Here is a 21,866-nt window from a genome sequence, read left to right on the forward strand (position 1 = left end):
CACCAGAATGCAAGGGACCTGACCTCGCAGAATATCCATGGTTCTCTCTAACATTGTCAGGTCAAGTGTTCAGTCGCAACACTGAGATGGCAGCCACTGTCGCATATGAGGGAACAATCAAACGGGGATGTCACTGAGGAGAACATCAGCCCACATGTATGTCATACTGGAAGAGATGGGGGACAACAACCTTCTTATGAATCATTCTCCACTCATCCTGCAGGAGAAGAGAACCCAAAACGTGTGGGAGATGGCCAGAACGAGCGGTGGAGTGGCCTAACTGCACACCTTGACACTGATGGAGGAAGAGGCCAGGGTGCCCCCGAGACACTTGGTGGGGGATGGCGAGACGGGAGGCCATGAGCAAGAGTGTCATTGGATAGCTCCTTCTAGAGGTGAAGGGCAAAGAGGACACTCCTGCCCAATGCATTCTATGGATCTTAGACTGCTGTCATCTAAGGGGGGCACTTATTGAGTAGGACAAGTCCTCATTTCCATTTTCTTGTGTTTCCCACAGGACCAGTTGCAGAGCGGGTGCTGAGTGCACCTGCCCAACTGCCACCATCATCCTCGGCAGAGGAAGACTCCACGGAACCAGCAACATCACATCATACCTCATCACCTTCCACTAGCGCAGACACACTCACCTCGGTTGGAAACTGGCACCACCCTTCAGCCCCTAGCCTCCTCTGACTCAGGAACCACCTGTATGCCAAGGCCCTATGACAGATGCAGAACCTGCAATGACACAGGCACAACAGCTTGTGGAGGAGCCCCACAGATACCGCCAGGACGAGGTTGGAAGGCACGGGCATCTCAGCCAGAAACAGAGGCTAGGGAACAGACTGCCTCATCCTCATCCTCTGCCACAGGGGGAGGGCCCCATGGAAGTGGTAGGGAAAGAAAGGCGCCACGCTATTAACTTCGCTTAATGGCTCACTAGGGTGCTATTCTGCACATTTGTCTATTCTTTTGTTATCATCATAATATATCTTGTTTATGTTATTAATCTGAAGTGTGTTATTGATGTTTCATCTCAGAATGGGGATGTAGCCATGGGGGTGGGGGTGTGGTGTGGTGTGGTGGAGGGATGTGAGGCCCTGGGAATGTTATGTGTCCATGCCTTGTGATGTTGGACAATGTTGGCGGAGGAACTCTCATTCTTCATGCTCATGGTTGGCAATGGGACCTCGCAGTTATGGTTCACAGAGGTATGATAGGTTGTTATGCTGGAAAGTAAGTTTTGGGGTCACATCCGCAGGGCTCGGGGCTGGGGGTGATCAGGTACAGTGCTGCTGACTCAGCATGGCCCCTGCTCTCATGCCAGCCTGCAGTTCACCCTGCGGTCTGGGACAGCGTCTCCAGGTGTACTCCAATGCCTGGTCACTGGTCACCTCTTGAACGAGCTCTTCCTCTTCCCCTTCCTCCTCCCAGTCCTCCTCCAAGGTGGAATGACATTCCAGGTCCTCCTTTTCATCCATCTCCAGGTATCTTTGTATTGTCATGTTCTGCAGGGTGCAGATGACCACGATACTGGATACTCTGGCTGACTCATATTGGAGGGCAGCACCTGATGGGTCAAGGCAACAGAAGCACATCTGCAAGATGCCAATGGTTTGTTCAATGCAGGTCCATGTTCAGAGATGGCTCTGGTTGTAGCACCTCTCTCCATCTGTGTCTGGGTAGCAGATGGTGCCAAGAGCTACCTCTTGGGGTGATAACCCTTATCTCCCAGCAGCCACCCACACAGTCTGGATGTGGGCCTGAAGAGATGTGTCACCTGGGACACTCAGAGGATAAAGGAGTCATGACAGCTGCCTGGCAAATGGGCACACACGTGCAAGATTCACTTCCTCCATCACAGACCAGCTGGACATTCAATAATTGGTGTCGCCCTTTCTGCTCAGGAATCTGACTGGCTGGTCTGTTGGTGCCTTGATGGCTATGTGGGTGCAATTGATGATGCCCTGGACCTGCGGGAATCCATCAATGGTGGAAAAACCCAAACTCCTCTGGCCCATCTGTGTCTAAATAAATGCAGTCCCCCACACTTCTGAATATGGCATCCGTGACCTACCTAATGGCGCGATGAGCTACCATTTGCTAGATGCCACCTAGGTCCACAGATGATCCTTGGACTGGCACCATTGCATAAAAATTCCAGACGATGGTGACCATGATGGCTGCAGGTAAGGGACTGCCATGGGGGCTGCACATGGATCAGAGCACAAATGTCTGAGACCATCTGCCTGGATAGGTGCAGCCTCCTGTGGCACCGGTGCTTTGTCATTTGCAGGTAGCTGACTCTTGGGCAGTAGACTCGATATGTTGGGTAGCGCCTTCTTCCCCTTGCAGCCCCCCACTGTGCTCCTCTGGCCACCTACTGCCCAGGAAGCTGAATCTGCTGAAGCTCATCCTGGGTGCTCTGACTGATGTCAAGTATCCTGTTCTTATCTGAACTCTCTCAGCTGCGGTTCATTCATTCACCAGGCCTTCCTCTGCCAACCCCAGCTGCCCAAGTGATGCCAGCAGACTCATGTCCCTCTCCAGATTCCTACTACTGACAAAGGCAAGTCTTTCAGTTCCAAGAATGGCTACTCTGTGGCACTTTGAACAGGTGAGCTTTATTTTGGGCCACTGCATTACGTTAGTCAGCCCTTACCATAGCCCTCAAAAAAAACAAAAAATAAAACAAAAAGGGGGCAATCACTTGGCTGGGAGTTTACTACAGGCTTTCAAACAGTCAGGGAGAGATAGGGGAGCAGATATATAGGCAAATCTCAGAGAGGTGTAAAAATAATAGGGTAATAATAGTAGGGGATTTCAACTTCCCCAATATCAACTGGGATAGTCTTAGTACAGTAGGCTTAAAGGGGGCAGAATTCTTAAAATGGAGACAGGAGAGCTTTCTGAGCCAGTACGTAAAAAGTCCTACAAGCGAAGGGGCAGTACTGGACCTAATCCTAAGGAATGAAGCTGGTCAAGTGGTAGAAATGTCAGTGGGGGAGCATTTCAGGGATAGTGACCGCAACTCTAAGATTTAAGGTAGTTATGTAAAAGGACAAAGACGGACTTGGAAATAAAGGTACTGAATTGGGAGAAGGCCGATTTCAGTATGATAAAACAGGATCTGGCCAAAGTGGACTGGGAGCAGCTACTTGTAGGAAAGTCTACATCAGACATGTGGGAGTCATTCAAAGAGGAAATAGTGAGAGTTCAGAGCCAACATGTACCCGTTAAGGTGAAGGGTAGGACCAATAAGTCCAGGGAACCCTGGATGTCAAGGGATTATAGAGGATTGGATCAGGAAAAAAAGGAGGCTTATGGAAGATTCAGAGCACTGAAAACAGCGGAGGCCATAGAGGAGTATAGAAAGTGTAGGGGGATCTTTAAAAAGTAATTAGGAGAACAAAGAGGGGACATGAAAAAACACTGGTGGGCAAGATAAAGGAAAATCCTAAGGCATTTTATAAGTATATTAAAGGCAAGAGGATAAGCAGCGAAAGAGCAGGGCCCATTAGGGCCCAAAGTGGCAATCTGTGTGTGGAGCTGGAGGATATAGGTGAGGTTTTAACTGATCACTTTCCATCTGTGTTCATTATGGAGAAGGACGACATAGAGATCAGGGAGGGGGATTGTGATGTACTTGAACATATTAGTATTGAAAGGGAGGAAGTATTGGCTGTTTCAGTGAGCTAAAAAGTGGATAAGTCTCCAGGCCCAGATGAGATGTATCCCAGGTTGTTATGTGAGGCAAGGGAGGAGATAGCAAGGACTCTACACAAATTTTCAAATCCTCTCTGGCCACGGGAGAGGTACCAGAGGACTGGAGGACAGCAAATGTGGTACCATTATTCAAGAAGGGTAGCAAGGATAAACTAGGTAATTACAGGCCGGTGAGTCTAATATCAGTGGTTGGGACATTATTGGAAAAAATTCTCAGGGACAGGATTAACTTCCACTTGGAGAGGCAGGGATTAATCAGGGATAGTCAGCATGGCTTTGTCAAGGGGAGATCGTGTCTAACTAACTTGATTGAATTTTTCGAGGTGACGACTAGATGTGTAGATGAGGCTAAAGCAGTTGATGTCGTCTACGTGGACTTCAGTAAGACTTTTAATAAGGTCCCACATTGGCGATTGGTTAAGAAGGTAAGAGCCCATGGAATCCAGGGAAATTTGGTAAATTGGATCCAAAATTGGCTTAGTGGCAGGAGGCAGAGGGTGATGGTCGAGGGTTGTTTCTGTGAGTGGAAGCCTGTGACCAGTGGTTTACCGCAGGGATCGGTGCTGGGACCCTTGCTGTTTGTAGTGTACACTAATGATTTAGCTGTAAATATAGGAGGTATGATTGGTAATTTCGCAGATGACATGAAATTTGGTGGTGTCGTAAATAGTGAGGAGGAAAGCCTTAGATTACAGGATGATATAGATGGGCTGGTAAGATGGGCGGAGCAGCGGCAAATGGAATTTAATCCTGAGAAGTGTGAGGTGATGCATTTTGGGAGGATTAACAAGGCAAGGGAATATACAATGGATCATAGGACCCCAGGAAGTACAGAAGGTCAGAGGGACCTTGGTGTACTTGTCCAGAGATCACTCAAGGCAGCAGCAAAGGTAGTTAGGAAGGCATCTGGGAAACTTGCCTTTATTAGCCGAGATATAGAATATAAGAGCAGGGAGGTTATGATAGAGCTGTATAAAACGCTAGTTAGGCCACAGCTGGAGTATTGTGTACAGTTCTGGCCACCACACTATAGGAAGGATGTGATTGCGCTGGAGAGGGTGCAGAGGAGATTCACCAGGATGTTGCCTGGACTGGAGCGTTTCAGCTATGAAGAGAGACTGAAAAGGCTAGGGTTGTTTTCCTTAGAGCAGAGAAGGCTGAAGGGGTACATGATTGAGGTATACAAAATTATGAGGGGCGTTGACAGATTAGAGAGGAAGAAACTTTTTCCCTTAGTGAAGGTGTCAATAACTAGGGAGCATAGATTTAAGGTAAGGAGCAGGAGGTTTAGAGGGGATTTGAGGAAACATTTTTCACCCAGAGGGTGGTTGGAATCTGGAACGCACTGCCTGAAGAGGTGGTGGAGGCAGGAACCCTCACAACCTTTAAGAGGTATTTAGATGAGCACTTGAAACGCCATAGCATACAAGGCTACGGGCCAAGTGCTGGAAAATGGGATTAGAATAGGTATGTGCATGAAGGCTGGCACGGACACAATGGGCCAACGGGCCTGTTTCGGTGTTTTATGACTCTATGACTCATGGACCTCCACATTGTTTAGGTCTTCTACAGTCTGTCGTGTCTGGTGTTTTCCCTGTGCCTTTCCATTGAAACTTATAAACTGCTCCTGACAAGCCTTTAATGAGCTCCACAATAAGCTCAACAGGAGATCACTTGGAGGCATTCGCACTTCCCATTCTCTCCCTCCCAGTATCCCTGTAAAAATTGCTTCAGGTTCCGGAGGTAGCGGGAGTTAGTGCTGACCTCTGAAAACACAATCTTCAATTCGCGCATACATCTACTTCCGTTCCCAATGGGCTTTCAAAATCCGGCCCTTAAGATCATATCTAAAATAACAAATGGTAAGTTAAGGACATTTATTTTACATAGAGGGTTGTTCAGTTGGGCTATCAGAAATAGGAAGGACTATGCATAATAGCCTTTAAAAGGGATAAATACTTTAAGAGGAAAAAATGTAATAGGAAGAGGGCAAGACTCTAATTGGACAGTTTTTTCCCCAAAAACTGGCATAGGTTTGATTGTCTAGAGGGCGTCCTTCTGTGCTATAAAATTATACTGTTCTATGAGGAAAAAGACCACAAAAGCAAAGTACAAATATTGCTGTAAAGTAACTTAACAGAACACATACGAACATGCAAAAATAATGATAATTATAAAGATATATCCAATCAAAAAGTCTTAGGACTAACCACATAAATTTTAGAAAATATATAAGTAATGTATAAGTAAAAATTAGTGTGATGCAAATTGATTCATATATATCACAATGAGAAAATGTACTATATGAAGGAACTTGCATGCACCAAATTACCTCAGTTCAATCTCAACTCCTCTTATGTTTAAAAGATATACCTGCACATAATTGGAAGTGTCAATATGGAACTCATGATGGATCCACATGTAAAAAAATCTCACTTATTCTGAGCTAGTTATCGCAAATTAATTTGGGAGGGATAGCTTGGAACCCTCAAAAATTGAAGGAGAATGCAAAATAATAGTGGTGTACTGACAATGAAGCATCTGAATAGATAGCTGTGCTTATTTCTCATAACACAACATCTGCTGTTTTCACAGATGAAAAAGAACTCACAGCAGCAAATCTTGGTAAGTACCATTCAAAGGAACACCAATCATCATGACCCACAAATGAAGCAAACATAGCACAGATGCACACACTGTGGTGCTGAGTTTAAGCACAGGGTGAGTCATTGAGCATTGGTGAAGATAGAATAATAGTGATTTTTTTTGGGGGGGGGGGGGGGGTGGGGGTTGGCAGTTGGTACCAAGCGGAGATGCAACCTGCAGAGTGCAACTTCTGAGTCGTATGAAGTTAGGCAACCTAATGAGTCTGCTTATTAATAGTGGCTTGTGCAGCACTAGAATCCTGCTGAGGCATCAAGTGCATCTTTGCTTATTGGATAGTGGTATGGATAGTCTGAACGAGTCCTCCAAATGAATGTGTGTTGCTATCTTCCTGCATGATTAATGTCATGAAGCAATGCTCTTCTTCACTGCAGTTTGCCATTGAGCATAGAATCATACAGCACAGAAAGAGGCCATTTGATCCCCATACCTGTGCCAGTTCTTTGAAATTTTCCTGTTCCTAATATGTTTAAAAATTAAAGCCATCAATTCACAAGTGTATACCAAAACTGGTTGTTCTTCAGCACATCAGTATTCCCATCCCATACCAGCAACAATATGTAGCAATAAATAATATGCTCTCAACTTCCCATTTTGCAGTACTGTCGAATTTGCATGTTGTCACATAACTATGAAGGGAGCAAAAGATAAACAAATTTCCATTAATGCAGTGTCAACAGACCATCAAGCTTTTTGCCTACGCATGGAATTAAACTGAGTGCTACTCAGAATATCATTCTGAAGCAGCATATTAATTCTACACCAGAAAACTTTTATTATGACAACAAGAGAGCAAGGTTTTGAAGTGAAAAGGCGGCTGATGATCACTTTAACACTATATGCCATTACTGAAAATATATTCTAATTATAATTTATGCATTCACATTCTAGCAATAAAACATATTGATTCCCAAGTAAAAATGCTTTTTAATGCTACGAAACAAAAAGAAATGCCTTCGGCACTGGCATTAGTGCTAGCACAAACGGTATGAATCAAATCTAGCCTGTGGTGCTCCAGAATAAATTTGAGGACTCATTCAAGGCTTTGCCAGAAGCCAATAGAATAAATAATGAATAAGAGATTTGATAACTGACAGATAGTTGCAGATATTCTTTTTCTTGAGTGAATGACTATCATTACACTCACATTTGTCATGCTTGGCAGATGTGCAACTTTCATACTCAAGAAGAAACTGTTGTAATAGTGTTTCCAGTATGCCTATTACTTAAAATAAAGTTCAAACATAAATAATTTACATTCTGGGATATTTGCACTGTGTTGGCAGTCACAGGATTTCACTAATTAAATACTCGAAGCATTGTTGGAGACACTCTGATGCATCAGGGAGGGAGAGTGGTTTCTGGATTAAGGGTTTCAGAGGTTCATCACCCCAATAAGACTTAGGGAACTGGCAATGGTAAAGGAAGGTGGAGTGTGGTGGGGGTGGGGGTGGGGGGGGGGGGTGGTTGGGGGGAGAAGTAATTATCTACAGGTTAAGCAAACTGAGGATGCACAGCTGTGACAGGAATGAGGAATGCCCAGAGCAAGTACCCTCTCTAAGTGGGATGTGGACTCTGGCCTGGACCATCAAATGGATTATACTGACACCAAAAAACATGAGATGGCTTATAGGAGGGAGGTTTGCAATTCATTTAGGAATGCAGTCGTAATCTGAGACTCAATAGTTGAGTCCTGAGTGCATTCTTGTCTCCTAGATGCTGGGGCGAGGCCCATTTGGAAGAGAATAACAAGATTGTGGAATGGGAGGGAGAGCAGTTCATCATTGGGAGTCTATGACAGTAAATTTTGACGTCCTGCAAAATAGATTTTAGATTATAAAGCATGCTTGTGAGTTAGACTTCAAGGGTCATATCCGGATTACTCCCCAAGCCATGTGCTAAAATGGGGAAGGATTGAAAGATTGGGAGCTCACTGTATAGCTAAAATGATTTTGTAAGGAAGCCTTAGATCATTTCTGGGGAAGATGGGGGCTATTCTGTAAGGACAGGAAACGTCTGAACAGGAATGCAGGCAATGAGCTTGTTAAATGAATAAATAGTGATATTAAGAGTACTTAAACAAGACAGGAAGGTGGCAGGAAAAGAAAAAGAAAAGTAGAGAAGGTAGAAATATATTTAATAATAATATACAAATTTAAAAGAAGAATTGTGGCAAAAGGATAGCATGCAGAAGGAATAAAGAGAGCAAAGGAGAAAAATAAAATTGACCAGTTAAAAGCAGGAAAAGGACTAAGATAAAAGAATAACGTATTATCTTGAACAAAAAAAACAAGTAGTATTAAGTACAATAAAGGGTGGAGATAAAGTACATGATAATACAATGCTTAGTGCGAAAAATAAAGTGAGGCAAGTAGAAACAATTATTCACAGGAAGATATAGATTTAATAACATGAACAGAAACTTGGCTAAAAACTGGGCAGGGGTGGAAAATAATAGTTTTAGGAAGGACAGAATTATTTTTTTTTAAAAAAGGAGTTGCAATATTGGTGAAGGAACACATGCAGTTGAAATGATTGATGTACATAAAAAATGGTTTTGACAGAATCAATATGAGTAGAGTTCCTTGTTACAGATCCCCTAATTGTGGGAGGGCAATGGAAGAGAAAATTTGTAGACAGATCAGAGAGCAGCAATATTGTTTTAGGCAATTTTAGTTAACCACTACACAATTGGAACAGGAAAGAAGTAAACAGAGAAAAAGGAATGGGACTCCTAAAACTGTGTGCAGGACTCTTTATTTAAACAATATGCTTGAATAGCTACATATGCCTGCAGAAGCATTGCTAGAACTAGTTATGACTAATGAAATAAATCAGATAGATTAGCTAGATATGGATGAATTCCTCTGGAGTAATGATCATAACGTAAGGCTTAAGGTCCAAACAGAAAGGGAAAAAGTTAGTACAATACCAAAGGCAGCAGATTGGAATGGGGCAGATGATAGAAAGATAAGGAATAAGCTAGCTAAGGTGATGTGGAAAGAGAAACTGCACACAGGGCTGTTGATTAAGAATGGGATTCTTTTTAAGGATTGCAAAGTTGCAGCATAAATGTATACCATTTAAAAATGCAATATTGTTGACTTTATCATTTAATCAAACCCCTGTTGATTTTATAAATTCCACATATTATATAAAAAAAGCCTCTATGCTAAAAGAATTGGTAATATTCCTTCATCAAAAATATATTACAACTATATAACAAGGTTTTAGTTGGCTTTAAAATACTGCAAATGACTATGTTTGTTCATTAGCATTTACTAATGTTATTGCTAAATATTCTACATTCGAAATTTACAGCAAATTTATTTTAAATCTGAAAAGTGCTTTGAGAAAGGCTAATGCCAAAGTGCTTTGAGAAAGGTTAATGCCAAATCTTTGGAAGAAAATTATTAACTAAACAATATGTTATCAGATCACTAATTTCGAGAATAAATAATTTTGAGATGCAAATACTGTGGTAAAACTTATTAGAATACATTCGATTAAGGAATCCTACCTTGTTGTACAAATGATCCATAAACAAGCCAGGCAGCATTGTACAAAGTTGTTGATGTGACAGATCCTATTTGAAGTGGTGATGGCTTTACCCAGCTAAACATGCAGACAAGCAGGCCTATTATAAACAGAGTACCAATAATACATGCCCAAACTGTCAGATCAAATGGCTCTAGGCAGGTAAACATATCCACTATGTGTTCTGGCTTCTTAAGTAGAAATCCTAAGGTGTAGTCCATGATTCGACCAGTGAAGTCCACAACATTCTCTCTCTCTGGAGTAATTGTCAAGGCTGAAACTGCTATATCAGCTCTCTATGGAGGAAATTTAAACAAAAACATACACAAATTATATAAAGCTTTTTTACATTGATAAAAATGAAAACTGAGCATCATCCAATTGTAATGATGTGCTAATTTTCCAAGTGTCCATATTAGACAGCTAGGCAAGTTATTTTATTACTACCTTGATAATATTGCAATATTATAGATCTGTCATATGGCATTAGATATTAATGTGCAATATTAATATTGGTTAATAGTTAATGGTATCGAGCTGAAGACTTTGAACTACATCTTGATGCATTAAAATATATACTCTTGGAATGGAGATAAAATGCAAAATTCAAACCTTTTAAACCTGTTTAAATTCTGTTATAAAATAGTTCAATACAAAAATGAAAATATTGGACAACATATAAAATAGTTATTTCCATTTGTTTCATATGCAATTCAACATATTTCCTAGGCTCGATCAAGGACCAAAATGTAAGATGAAAGATTTCAATATTTGTTAAAAAGTACCAAATACTGTTTTAGAAATTAAAATGAAAACAACTAGCTTACTCACTGTATCTTAATGTTAAAATGAGTTTTTTATTAGTCTGGTTAAAAGACAAATGTCAAAATAAGTTATCGCCACATCTCATATTCCATTATTGTGCTATTAATGAAAAAAAGACTAACATTTATATAGCACTTTTCATAATCACTGGATGTCTCAAAGCACTTTACAGCCAATGAAGTACTTTTGAAGTATAGTCACTGTTGTAATGTAAGAAATGCAGCAGCCAATTAGTACACAACAAACTCTCACAAACAGCAATGTGATAATGACCAGATAATCTGTTTCTATGATGTTGATTGAGGGATAAATATTGGCCATAACACCAAGGATAACTCCCCGGCTCTTCTTCAGAATAGTGCCATGGGATCTTTTACGTCCACCTGAGAGGGCAGGCAGGCCTTTGTTTAACGTCTCATCTGAAAGACGGCACCTCGAATGTGAGATATTTCTGTGACATAAAAATGCAACATCATCCACTGCAGAGAGCAAAGTCTGGAAATTTTGCTGTATGATATTATTGCATGTATGTTAAACCATTCATATAAAATTTCATTTTCTGCTACCTTAATAGCGACATTAAAGTAAGGACATAAGAAAATGATCAAATCACTCTTGGATAAGTGGACAATGAAATCTGTTATGCAGTCATGTAACTATGTAAATTACAAACTCAATATGTTTCAGAGCAATTGTTCATACATTAATATTGAGCTCTGACTGCCACTTTTTGATGTGCATAAACTGTGCAAAGTTGTGCATTACTTCATGTGGACAAAATTATATCTTTTTTTCTCAGCACTTCACAACTTTGAAAATATTTGTAAATTTAAATATTAAAATTTAAAATGTAGTACTATCAGCGAAGTTATCCTGGTGTTTGGCCAACACATATCTCTCAACCAACTACCAGTAATAGATTAATTGGACAACATCGCGTGGCTGCTTGTGGGACCATGGTATGTCGGAATTGGCTACCGCATTTATCCAAAAGACAACAGTGACTAGACTTTATTTCATTGTCTGTAAAGCCCTTTGGGACAGCCTGGATTTTCAAATTCTGTAGAATATGCTGTCCAATCAAATCACTTGATTTTTCTTCCCCAAAGCTACTATTCACAATCAACAGGTATCGCAAACTAATCAGTAAAAGTATTCAAAAAATATTGCTTCAAATTCATTAACCAACAATGTTGTTTTTCAAGCTACTGACTATGTGAGGTAAAATCCTGCTCATGGCAAAGGCACTTAGCATGCAATGGACATGGGTCGGAAAATAAAATGCTTGACCTCACTGGCCTGATTCACAGTAAAACCAATGTTATGCAGTGCAATGTGTGCTGAAATAATAAGGCTGACCAGCGGATGAAATTATTAAAACATTAATTAGAACCCAGTTATTTCTGGTAACAGTTTCCCGTAGTAAACTGTACATGCACAACATGAGCTTTGCCCATAAAAAAGTGGGTACACCGGAAGTACTGGAAAAGCACTTTTTGAAAAGTGCTTCTCAAAGGGACAAGGTAAGCTCTTAATTTTTCTTTAGTTTGCCCTAACTTGCCAACCTGAGGCCCGGGCCATTTTAACTCCTGGGTCTCATTAACATATTGCAGGCCAGACTGTCAACTGAGTGCTGCATGAATGATATGGAGCTGAGAGGTGGGAGAGGGCCAGTAATGACAAGAGTTAATGCTAAGAAGTTGATCCTCAGACAATGAGCTGAATTTTATGAGACTTCCAGCATCGGGGGTCGTGGCGTGGGGACCTGGAAAATTCTTCCGGGACAGGACTACCACGACTTCCAACACTGAGAAGGCCCTGCCGCATTTTACCAGCGGTGTTGAGGCTTCGATGCGGCCTCCACCACCCCCCAACATTCTGTGGCAGGGCCTTCATTTAAATATTAAAATGAATTAAAGTAAATGCAAAATAACTCACATTGACCCGTCAGCCATCCCACGCCGATATTCTGGCTGCTGGCCGGAACTCCAATGCCTTTGGAACTCCGTTTGGAGGGTCAAAGGTGCTGATGTTGGGGGGTGAAAGTCTGTAATTTTACAAAGTGGTTTTCTGCAGGGGGCTGGGTTATTTTACTAATTGATAACTCAGTTGTGGGGGGGTAGAAAGGGGATTGAAAGCATCTTTAAAATTTTATTTGTCATTTCTGGGTGCCAGTGCCTTTAAAAATTTGATTGTACCGGAAGGGCTTGAAGTGTTTTAAAAATGGCACCGGCGCCTGTGCGTTATCGGGGACAGCCGCTCTGCCCCTCCATTTAAATGAGCCCCTGCATAAAATATCACGGGGGCTAGGCGATGGCGCATCCTATCCTGAGGACCACTGAGATCAGAGCGCGCTGCACGATTTGCAGCATGCTCATAAATTTCAGCCCAATGAGTGATCAATATATGGAATTGACTTCCAGGAAGAGTGGTGCTGTGAAAACCCTGGAATTTTTTACTGAACAATTGGATCCTGAAATGAGGAATTCTCTCAATGGATGAATTAAATGATTTTCCTTATCTGTAATTACCTTCTGATCTTGTAATTAATTTTTCAGTAATCTTGCTGCCTACTGGCCTTCAGCCTCAACTCAGTTTTGATCTGACTGCCTGTCGGCCTCAGTTTCCATCTGGCTATGTATTGGCTTCAGCTTCCTTAGGTCACAACCTTGACTTCACTGCCTCCCAGGTTCTAGCTAAGCAATCTTCCCAGCACCCAGTCCTGAGACCTTGCATACTGCTTCTATCATTATAAAATAATGTATCATTTGATTTATTGTCAGCAATGGCTACTTTTTCTGTTTTTGATACTTTTACAAAGCATGTTCTCTCTTCTCCTCAAGAAAATCTGAACTTCTGTTGAAAGGGAAATGGTCAGATGCAATTTTGTGCTTAAATATTAATTGTTCTTACTCTTGTACAAGTGAAACATTGGGCAGAGTTTTAACTTATAAAATGGGGTAGATGTGTGCTTGGGGGCAGTGGTTAAAAAAGAAAAAAATTGCCAGCGTGTCCAGAACATATGAACCTGCCCACTTTTGCACTTAATTAATGTGCCTTTTAGAGGCCTGCAGGAAACCCCCATGGCGTAGGTGGGTCTGTGATTTAAATATGCAAAAAGGCAATTGCCTGAAATTTAACTCTGCATTCTGGCCTTAGCTGCCAGTGCATAGGTTTCCTGGGCTGTCTGAAACTCAACAGGGTCAACAAGGTAAGAACACAATGGGGATGGATGGGGCTATGACATTGACAGGCTGAAATGCCTTTAAAGACTGAACAAGGAAAGCTGCTTTTTAGATTTTTTTTTTAGATTAGAGATACAGCACTGAAACAGGCCCTTCGGCCCACCGAGTCTGTGCCGAACATCAACCACCCATTTATACTAATCGTACACTAATCCCATATTCCTACCAAACATCCCCACCTGTCCCTATATTTCCCTACCACCTACCTATACTAGTGACAATTTATAATGGCCAATTTACCTATCAACCTGCAAGTCTTTTGGCTTGTGGGAGGAAACCGGAGCACCCGGAGAAAACCCACGCAGACACAGGGAGAACTTGCAAACTCCACACAGGCAGTACCCGGAATTGAACCCGGGTCCCTGGAGCTGTGAGGCTGCGGTGCTAACCACTGCGCCACTGTGCCGCTTCTTTGCCTAAGTGAAAGGCCTTTGCTCACAGTACTTGTTCTGAGATTGTGATTTTACTGCTTTGGAGGTCGTTTCTGCTACCTTGAACTTTTTTGACTTCGAGCTGCACTTCCCAACTGCCAGCCTTTACAGCAACAATGCAGTGGCTTATGCAGCTTTACCTTGCATCTCTGATAAGGAACAAAAGGGGCACCAGCAACAACAACAGCATCAGCAGCAGCCTTCTCCTCATCCACCTGATGCTTCACAAGACAGATGGGATGAACAAAGAGCTCCAGCTTGCAGGAGGTGATACCTCCAACATAGGATGATCAGCTTTTTGGACATGACTAAGCAACAGTACCTCAGGCGGCTCAGATTTTCTCAGCATGCCATTGCTGACATCAGTTACCTCCTGGAAGAAGACCTCCTTCCTAGAGCGCCAGGTGGGCACGCATTGCCAGTGGCCATCATGGTCATCACAGCCCTAACTTTCATTTTGTCTGGCTCCTTCCAGGAATCTTCTGGTGACATCTGAAGGATTTCACAATCTGTTGTGTGCAAGTGCATCTCCCAGGTGACCGATTACATGTTTGCTAGGGATGCCACTTACACCACTTTGTTACTCATAAGGTCAGTCAGAACAAGAAGGCCTTAGTTTTGGCTGGATTCTCACAAGTTCAGGGAGTCATAGAGTGCACCCACGTGGCAATGAAGGCACCCTCGACCAACCAGCAGTATCCGAGGATTGAAAGGGATTCCAATCCTTTAATGTTCAACTGGTATGACACCAAGATAAGTCTGTGCAAGATATCTAGGAAGTTGCAAGGAAGCCTTAATTCTGCACCAATCAGGTCTCCCACAGATTTTCCAAGCTCCAAGTAGACTCAACAGATGGATCCTTGGAGACAGGGGATACCCTCCAAGGATGTAGCTGATGACAACTATGAGAAGCCCTACCACTGATGCACAGGAAAGATACAATAGAAGCCACATGAGCACAAGAGTGGTAACTGAGCAAGCTATTAGGCAGCTGAAAATGCGATTCAGGTGCCTTGACAGATCTGGGGGCACACTTGCACCAGCAAGGGTATCCAGAATGATACTGGTCTGCTGCGCCTTGCACAACATAGCACAAAAGATAGAACTGGAGCTACAGGAGGAGGAAGGTGAGAACACACTCTGCACCTTTGGAGGAAGAGGAGCAGCAACAGGACAGGAGGACGAGGAGGAGGAGGAGCCTGATGTGGTCAGAGTCCCTGCTGTTGCAAACTTAGTTGCCAGCAATGCTTGGGACAGCCTCACACAGGCATGATTTAGCTAATGAAGCTGTGTAGTATATGGAGAACCAATGCTGAACCCACTTGGCTCCACCCCCAACACAAAGCATTTCCACAGTCAATAATCCTTCCATTTCACTGACAACTACACTGCTCAACTTCTACTCCTGCCATGTCATTTACCTCATGGTTGATGTCCACTTGGCACGTAAAAGACAACAATGGAAATGGCTGGACAACGGAGACTTGAAGGAAAGTTTATGATGCATAAACATTTACGATGAATTTGACACATTAGCACACTTTTAAACACCCAAGCAATTTCTGCTGGTCGGGGAATCTAAAACACGGGGGCACAGTCTTAGGATAAGGGGCCGATTATTTAGGACTGAGATGAAAAGAAATTACTTCACTCAAAGCATTGTGAATCTTTGGAATTCACTACTCCAGAGGGTTGTGGATGCTCTATAGTTGAATACATTTAAGGCTGGGATTGACAGATTTTTGGTCTCTCAGAGAATCAAGGGGTATGTCGAGCGGACGAGAAAGTGGAGTTGGATCTCAAGATCAGCCATGATCTTTCTGAATGGCAGAGCAGGCTTGATGGGCCATATGGTCTACTCCTGCTCCTATTTCAAGTGTTCTTGTGTGATCGTCCTTGTGAAAAAACAAAGTTTTTCATTTCCTTTTCCCAATACTTCGATGTGGTGCTACCCTTGTGGTTTCTGCAGAGCTAGAAGTAGGCTGCACATTCTCCAGCTCTGACTGCTCAGATGCTCGTGGCTGAAGTCCTCTGGGTTTTGGAGCCTGTGAGGGCTGTGCCAAAGACAGCCCCACCAGCAGCTATGCAGGGACAGACTCAGCCTTTGGGATAACAGGCAGTTCTGACTGAGGGGGGAGGGGCAAGGAGGGAGGAATGGGAGCACCTTAAGCAGAGTCCCCACTTCCATGTGCCCTTTCTCCATTTTCTCTCTCATGACCCACCCGCACTGTTATAATCCAGAAAGCCAGGTGGTGAAGGATAGAACTGGAGCTAATCTTTACACTTTTATGAGCATTTTTTTTTTTTTTTTTTAGTTTAGAGATACAGCACTGAAACAGGCCCTTCGGCCCACCGAGTCTGTGCCGACCATCAACCACCCACTTATACTAATCCTACACTAATCCCATATTCCTACCACATCCCCACCTGTCCCTATATTTCCCTACCACCTACCTATACTAGGGGCAATTTATAATGGCCAATTTACCTACCAACCTGCAAGTCTTTTGGCTTGTGGGAGGAAACCGGAGCACCCGGAGGAAACCCACGCAGACACAGGGAGAACTTGCAAACTCCACACAGGCAGTGCCCAGAATTGAACCCGGGTCGCTGGAGCTGTGAGGCGGCGGTGCTAACCACTGCGCCACTGTGCCGCCCAAGAAAGAGGTAAGTTTATTATATTCATCAAGCGAAACCCGATCTAAAATAATAAAAATACGCTACACATTCACGTACACATTCACACCAGGATCATATACACACAAATAGATTACAAAGTGGAAAGTAGGTTTTTTGGTTGGATTAAAGTCCAGAATAAATAAAAGATAAATACACAGTCTGAGGTTGGATGATTTGGTGGTCTTCTGGCTGGAGCTGTATTCTTGAAGTCTTTGGCTGGTCAAAGTGCACTTTGTGGCTGGCCTGCTTTGCTTAGGGTTTTCTTGAAGGCAGACATGTAAGTGGCCCTCTTCCCCTGGCTGTAGCAGTCTGTAGGCTTGGAGGATCCACATTCACAGATATTTTTTTCAAACTTGATGTTTTCCGGAGAGATAGAAATGGAGGCGCACAGCCTTCTCTGCTGCTGCAGTCGCAGTTACTGACAAGAGACATTTATTGACAAGAGATACACCTTACAAACATGCACCTCCTAACCCAACAACCACAGCTGTAGTCTGCTTTTTTGTATAGGGGCATAAGTGAATCCCTAGTTAATCCCCACCACCAGCATACAATTAACAGACACTTCCCTGCTAGCCAAGAGCCAGAGGGCACTTTGCTGCACTTCAGTCAGGAATTGAATGGCCAAGGTGAGACTTCCTTCCCTCTTACTTCAACAGTCAGACTGAAGGTGTCGGCCAATGGTGAGGGCCAGCATGTACTCAATTGCCTTCCACATTTGATGCTCCATGCAGGTGGCCACTGTTTTCATGGACAGACGCCAGCACAAAGGCCTGAGACATCATGGCACTCCTGTTGGAGAAATATGCCTCCAATCACTTGCTAGTGGTGTGCAGTTCCTCTGGAAAGGCTGACAGAGCCTCACACATTTTCTGTTGCTGCTCCAGAATTGTCATTTTTGTGGATTACCCCCCCATGGCTCAGCATCTGCATCCAGCTGAGCAGAGCTTGGAGTGTCCTGTGCCCTCTGATGGGAACCTTCTACCGCTGTCACTGTCTCCAACACTTGCTCCTGCTCACTTGTGATGTGTGGTTCACCATGTGACAACCCAACTACCTGCCTCAAAGACCCTACTGAGGTGTATGTATCTGTACTGGTGAAGAATGTATATGAGCCGTGTGACAATGTTTCCTCAGAGTATGCAACCTCCTTTGATGATGCACTGGCCTCCTCCTGCACCATCTTCTGTGTTAAGCTTGAAGGGCCTGTGGCGAGATAAAAGACTGATTAGAACTGGTAAGGGGAAAGAGAGGGTTCAAAGTCATCATTGTGCTGATGATCATATTTCAATTAGTGATGACAACATATCAACATGAGTGATTGTTGTGTGCTATTTGGCTATGTTATATCTAATTCTGTCTCCATATATTTAGGAGACCCCATCTCTCCACCTCTAATGGCCATGCACTCTGGTCTGCTGATCTGTAGTGCGCCATCCTCTGCAGTTATGGTGGCAATTGCTGGAAGGCCACCCCTGGTTCTCTGCCTCTCCCTGGAGTTCTGCACTCTCTTCTCCTGCAAGAAGAAAAAGCAGAGGATTAGGAGTGTGAGAAATAGATTGTGATGAGAGGATGGAAGAACTAAATTTGTTGAGGGTGACTGTGGGGGATGGGTGTAAGATGGCAATAAAATATGGGTGAGTGCCTTGTTAATTGTATATCAATTGTGTTTAATTATATGCAGGTGGGGGGCACTAATAGGGGCCTTACTTGAGCACATATAAAGAGAACACATTGAAACTGTGGTGTGGTTGAGTTAGATGATGTATGCTTGTAATGTTTCACTCTGTAAATAAATATAAGACTGAGTAAAGATTGGCTCCAGTATCATCATTCATCAACAGGCTTTCTGAAATAGAACATGCCTATGGTGGCTGTTCTGGTGAGGATTTGAGGAGGTACCTGGAGAGAAAGGAATTAATGGAGCTGCAAGTTATGTTCGTCTGAGGAGTGCTGTGCAGGAGAAGGCTGCTGAATTCAGAGTGAGTGGGTTGATACTTGAATCTGTCATGGCACTCACCATTCCTGCCCTGATAAGGTCATTGCACTGGTCAGCACTATATCAATAAGTGAGGGACCACACTCCCACTGCTCACCTCTTCAGCTACTTCCAGCCACACCTGCTTCATTTCAGAGTCAGTCCTCTTCCTCCCATCCACTGGGAAAAGTATCTCTCTGCAAGCTCTTACAACCTGCAGCATGACCTCCAGGGATGCCTCAGAGAACCTGGGGTGGGATTGGGGGTGGGGGGACAGCTTTCCCACATTGGGACTCCATTTTTTGCAGTGGCAGTCTGTGGCCTGACAGTTGTAGCATGGATCTAATCTGTTGTTTCTGCCAAGTTCCCTTTAAATATTGGGGCTTGAATATTCAGGTGGTGGTTGTGATCAGGCCCACACTGGTGAGAAAATCTGGAAGTGGGACGCTAATGCCATGGCTCAGTTTCAAAGCCATACTAAGTCTGCTCCATTAACTTTCATTTTCCTGACCTACTGCTGGCCTCTGCCACTGCAAGTGGATCCATCAGTTAAAGTTCTACCTGTTCACTCTGCATCAAACCAAAATGTTTGTGGCATTTCAACATCCAGGTGCAATATTAGCATTCAGACTTTTTAAGCACATTTGTGTATACGTGATGTGTGGGGGAAGGGAGGGAATTCTAGATCAAATTAGACAAACATGGAGAATACTTACAGCTTTAATTGTCCCACATTTGCAAAAATTGAAGGGTTTTTACTTTTTGTCAGTGGCTAATACCTAAGATTAATTTTTGGCAATTTATTTTATTTTTCCTCTTTTCTCTTGAAAGAATTCCCCTTGTACCAAACATATTTCCTATTTGAAAATGTTTGCATATTCACTACATGGAAATTTGCAGCTGTTAATCTGGCAAACTAATACACTGTGCCACTGTCCAGGCTAAAAACTGTTTTCTCAAAATAGATTCAGTTATTTCAGTGCCATTGAATCAAAAGATTTGGCCTTTTGAATTTTTATCCTTTGGCACACACTAACACAAATGTAGACAGTTGCTCAAATCACATGGTGCATTAAATTAAGACTTCAATAGCTAAAAATGGGAGCAGTTTTTTTAAGTGAAAAAAAAACCTTATCAGCAGACACTCGAATCTGAAATCCAATTTTAAATTTTCATTAACATAGATACTCAAATTTCAAATAAATACTTTTTAGTCTTTAGTCTTTAACACACTCCACCCCCATAAACAGACATTTACATCTCAAACTGGCATTAGTAAACATGGAAGAGTTTCCTTCTTCTGTTACTCAACAGTACTTTCACTTGTGATTGTTTTGTTGAATCTATGTAGACTCATTGTAAGAAAATTAAGAACACTGAAGCTACTGCAGGATAAATGAAAAAATTAATAATGCAAAAGCATCAATCTGAATCAAACATAAAAATGATTTATTTAAAAGGTCCATATCTCAGAAATAGAACACAAATGTGTCTCTGAAAAGGAGTCTTAATTCCAATAGAAAGCAGAATGACAGCTGGTATTTTTTGCAACTTAATTTCCCCACCCAAATTTTCTTTCCTCTTCTGTTAAAAGTGTTGACTTATGGTGGGGACTTGATCCACATGAGCCTCTGGTACCTTGACCTAATGACTATTCTTCATGTGAGAACAGATACATTAAATACCAGTACTTTACTTGACAATAAGCTTATCACACCTGAGCCTAATATTGTTTTTATGCGATGCATATAGATTAACACTTTCAAGTTAAAGCAATAAATAGCAGGAACTGTGGCTTAGTTTTCTCACCCTAGCAAAGGAACACTTGAATCAACTGTAATACTTCGACTATTATTCAGCTGAGATCAGCTTACTCATCACAGAGCAGGAATCAAACTTGGAATCTTTTGCTCTGCTTGACTTTGCACCTTGTCACATGGTACATTCCCCATAAGCCACAGCAGAAGGGTGGTCCTTGACTGTCTTATAAAGCTTAATGACACAACATAGGGCATTCCCATAACAACAGTTATCTCCCATGTTATGACAGCATCAAGATGAATCCATCCATTCTGCTCAGCTTCTAAAGTAAGACTTGCAAGATGGCACATCATAATATGGGCTTGTCTTTTTGGAGATTTTTCAGCGTCTGAGTGAAAGTGTGAGGTTTTCTTTTTGTGCTCAGATCTTTCAGGAAATGTACTCATTTTTAAAGTTAATTTTAATAATTTCCAATTGTATCTAGTCAATTTATCTGTGTTTAGGGTTACTGATATATGAGAATGCTTACACTGATGTATCCAATTAATTTGAATAATCATAGCTAGCTGTATATTCATGCATTGATTTGCTTTAATTATTTATTTGTCTGAATGTAAATGGAGAATGAAAAGGTAAACAAATAGAAAATCAGTGAATAGATAGGTTGATAGGTAGGTATATAAATAAGGAGGATGCATGCAGCAATAACCTGAGCATAAATTGACAGGATATACACTGGAATTATATTAGAAAATATGCATTCACATTTTACCTTTTCTGAAAGATCTCAAATGTAACATTAGTAAAAATGAAACTGTTCAATTGCAAAAAAAGTTGTAATATGAATTTATCTTTTACAAGGTTAGATGCATATAGAATATTTAAATAGAATATGGAGAGCTATAAATATTTTATTACCATTAATCAGACAGACCATGACTCACTTGTGAAAATAAAATTCATAATCTACCCTCCATTGCTTCTTTCCAATATATTACACCTGATGTATTATTTCAATCT

General features: G+C 42.2%; 1 protein-coding gene across 2 annotated transcripts in view; it reads right to left on the reverse strand.

Moving 5' to 3' along the window:
- LOC137375605 (glutamate receptor ionotropic, delta-2-like) overlaps positions 1-21,866 on the reverse strand; it is a 629,010-nt gene that overhangs the window by 140,002 nt on the left and 467,142 nt on the right. For both annotated transcript variants that reach the window (XM_068042974.1, XM_068042973.1), the window contains one exon: positions 9,911-10,223. In XM_068042974.1, coding sequence (XP_067899075.1) covers positions 9,911-10,223 — 313 coding nt within the window. The remainder of the gene's footprint in view (positions 1-9,910; positions 10,224-21,866) is intronic.

This window comes from Heterodontus francisci, chromosome 12 (assembly GCF_036365525.1).
Source record: "Heterodontus francisci isolate sHetFra1 chromosome 12, sHetFra1.hap1, whole genome shotgun sequence".
NCBI lineage: Eukaryota > Metazoa > Chordata > Chondrichthyes > Heterodontiformes > Heterodontidae > Heterodontus > Heterodontus francisci.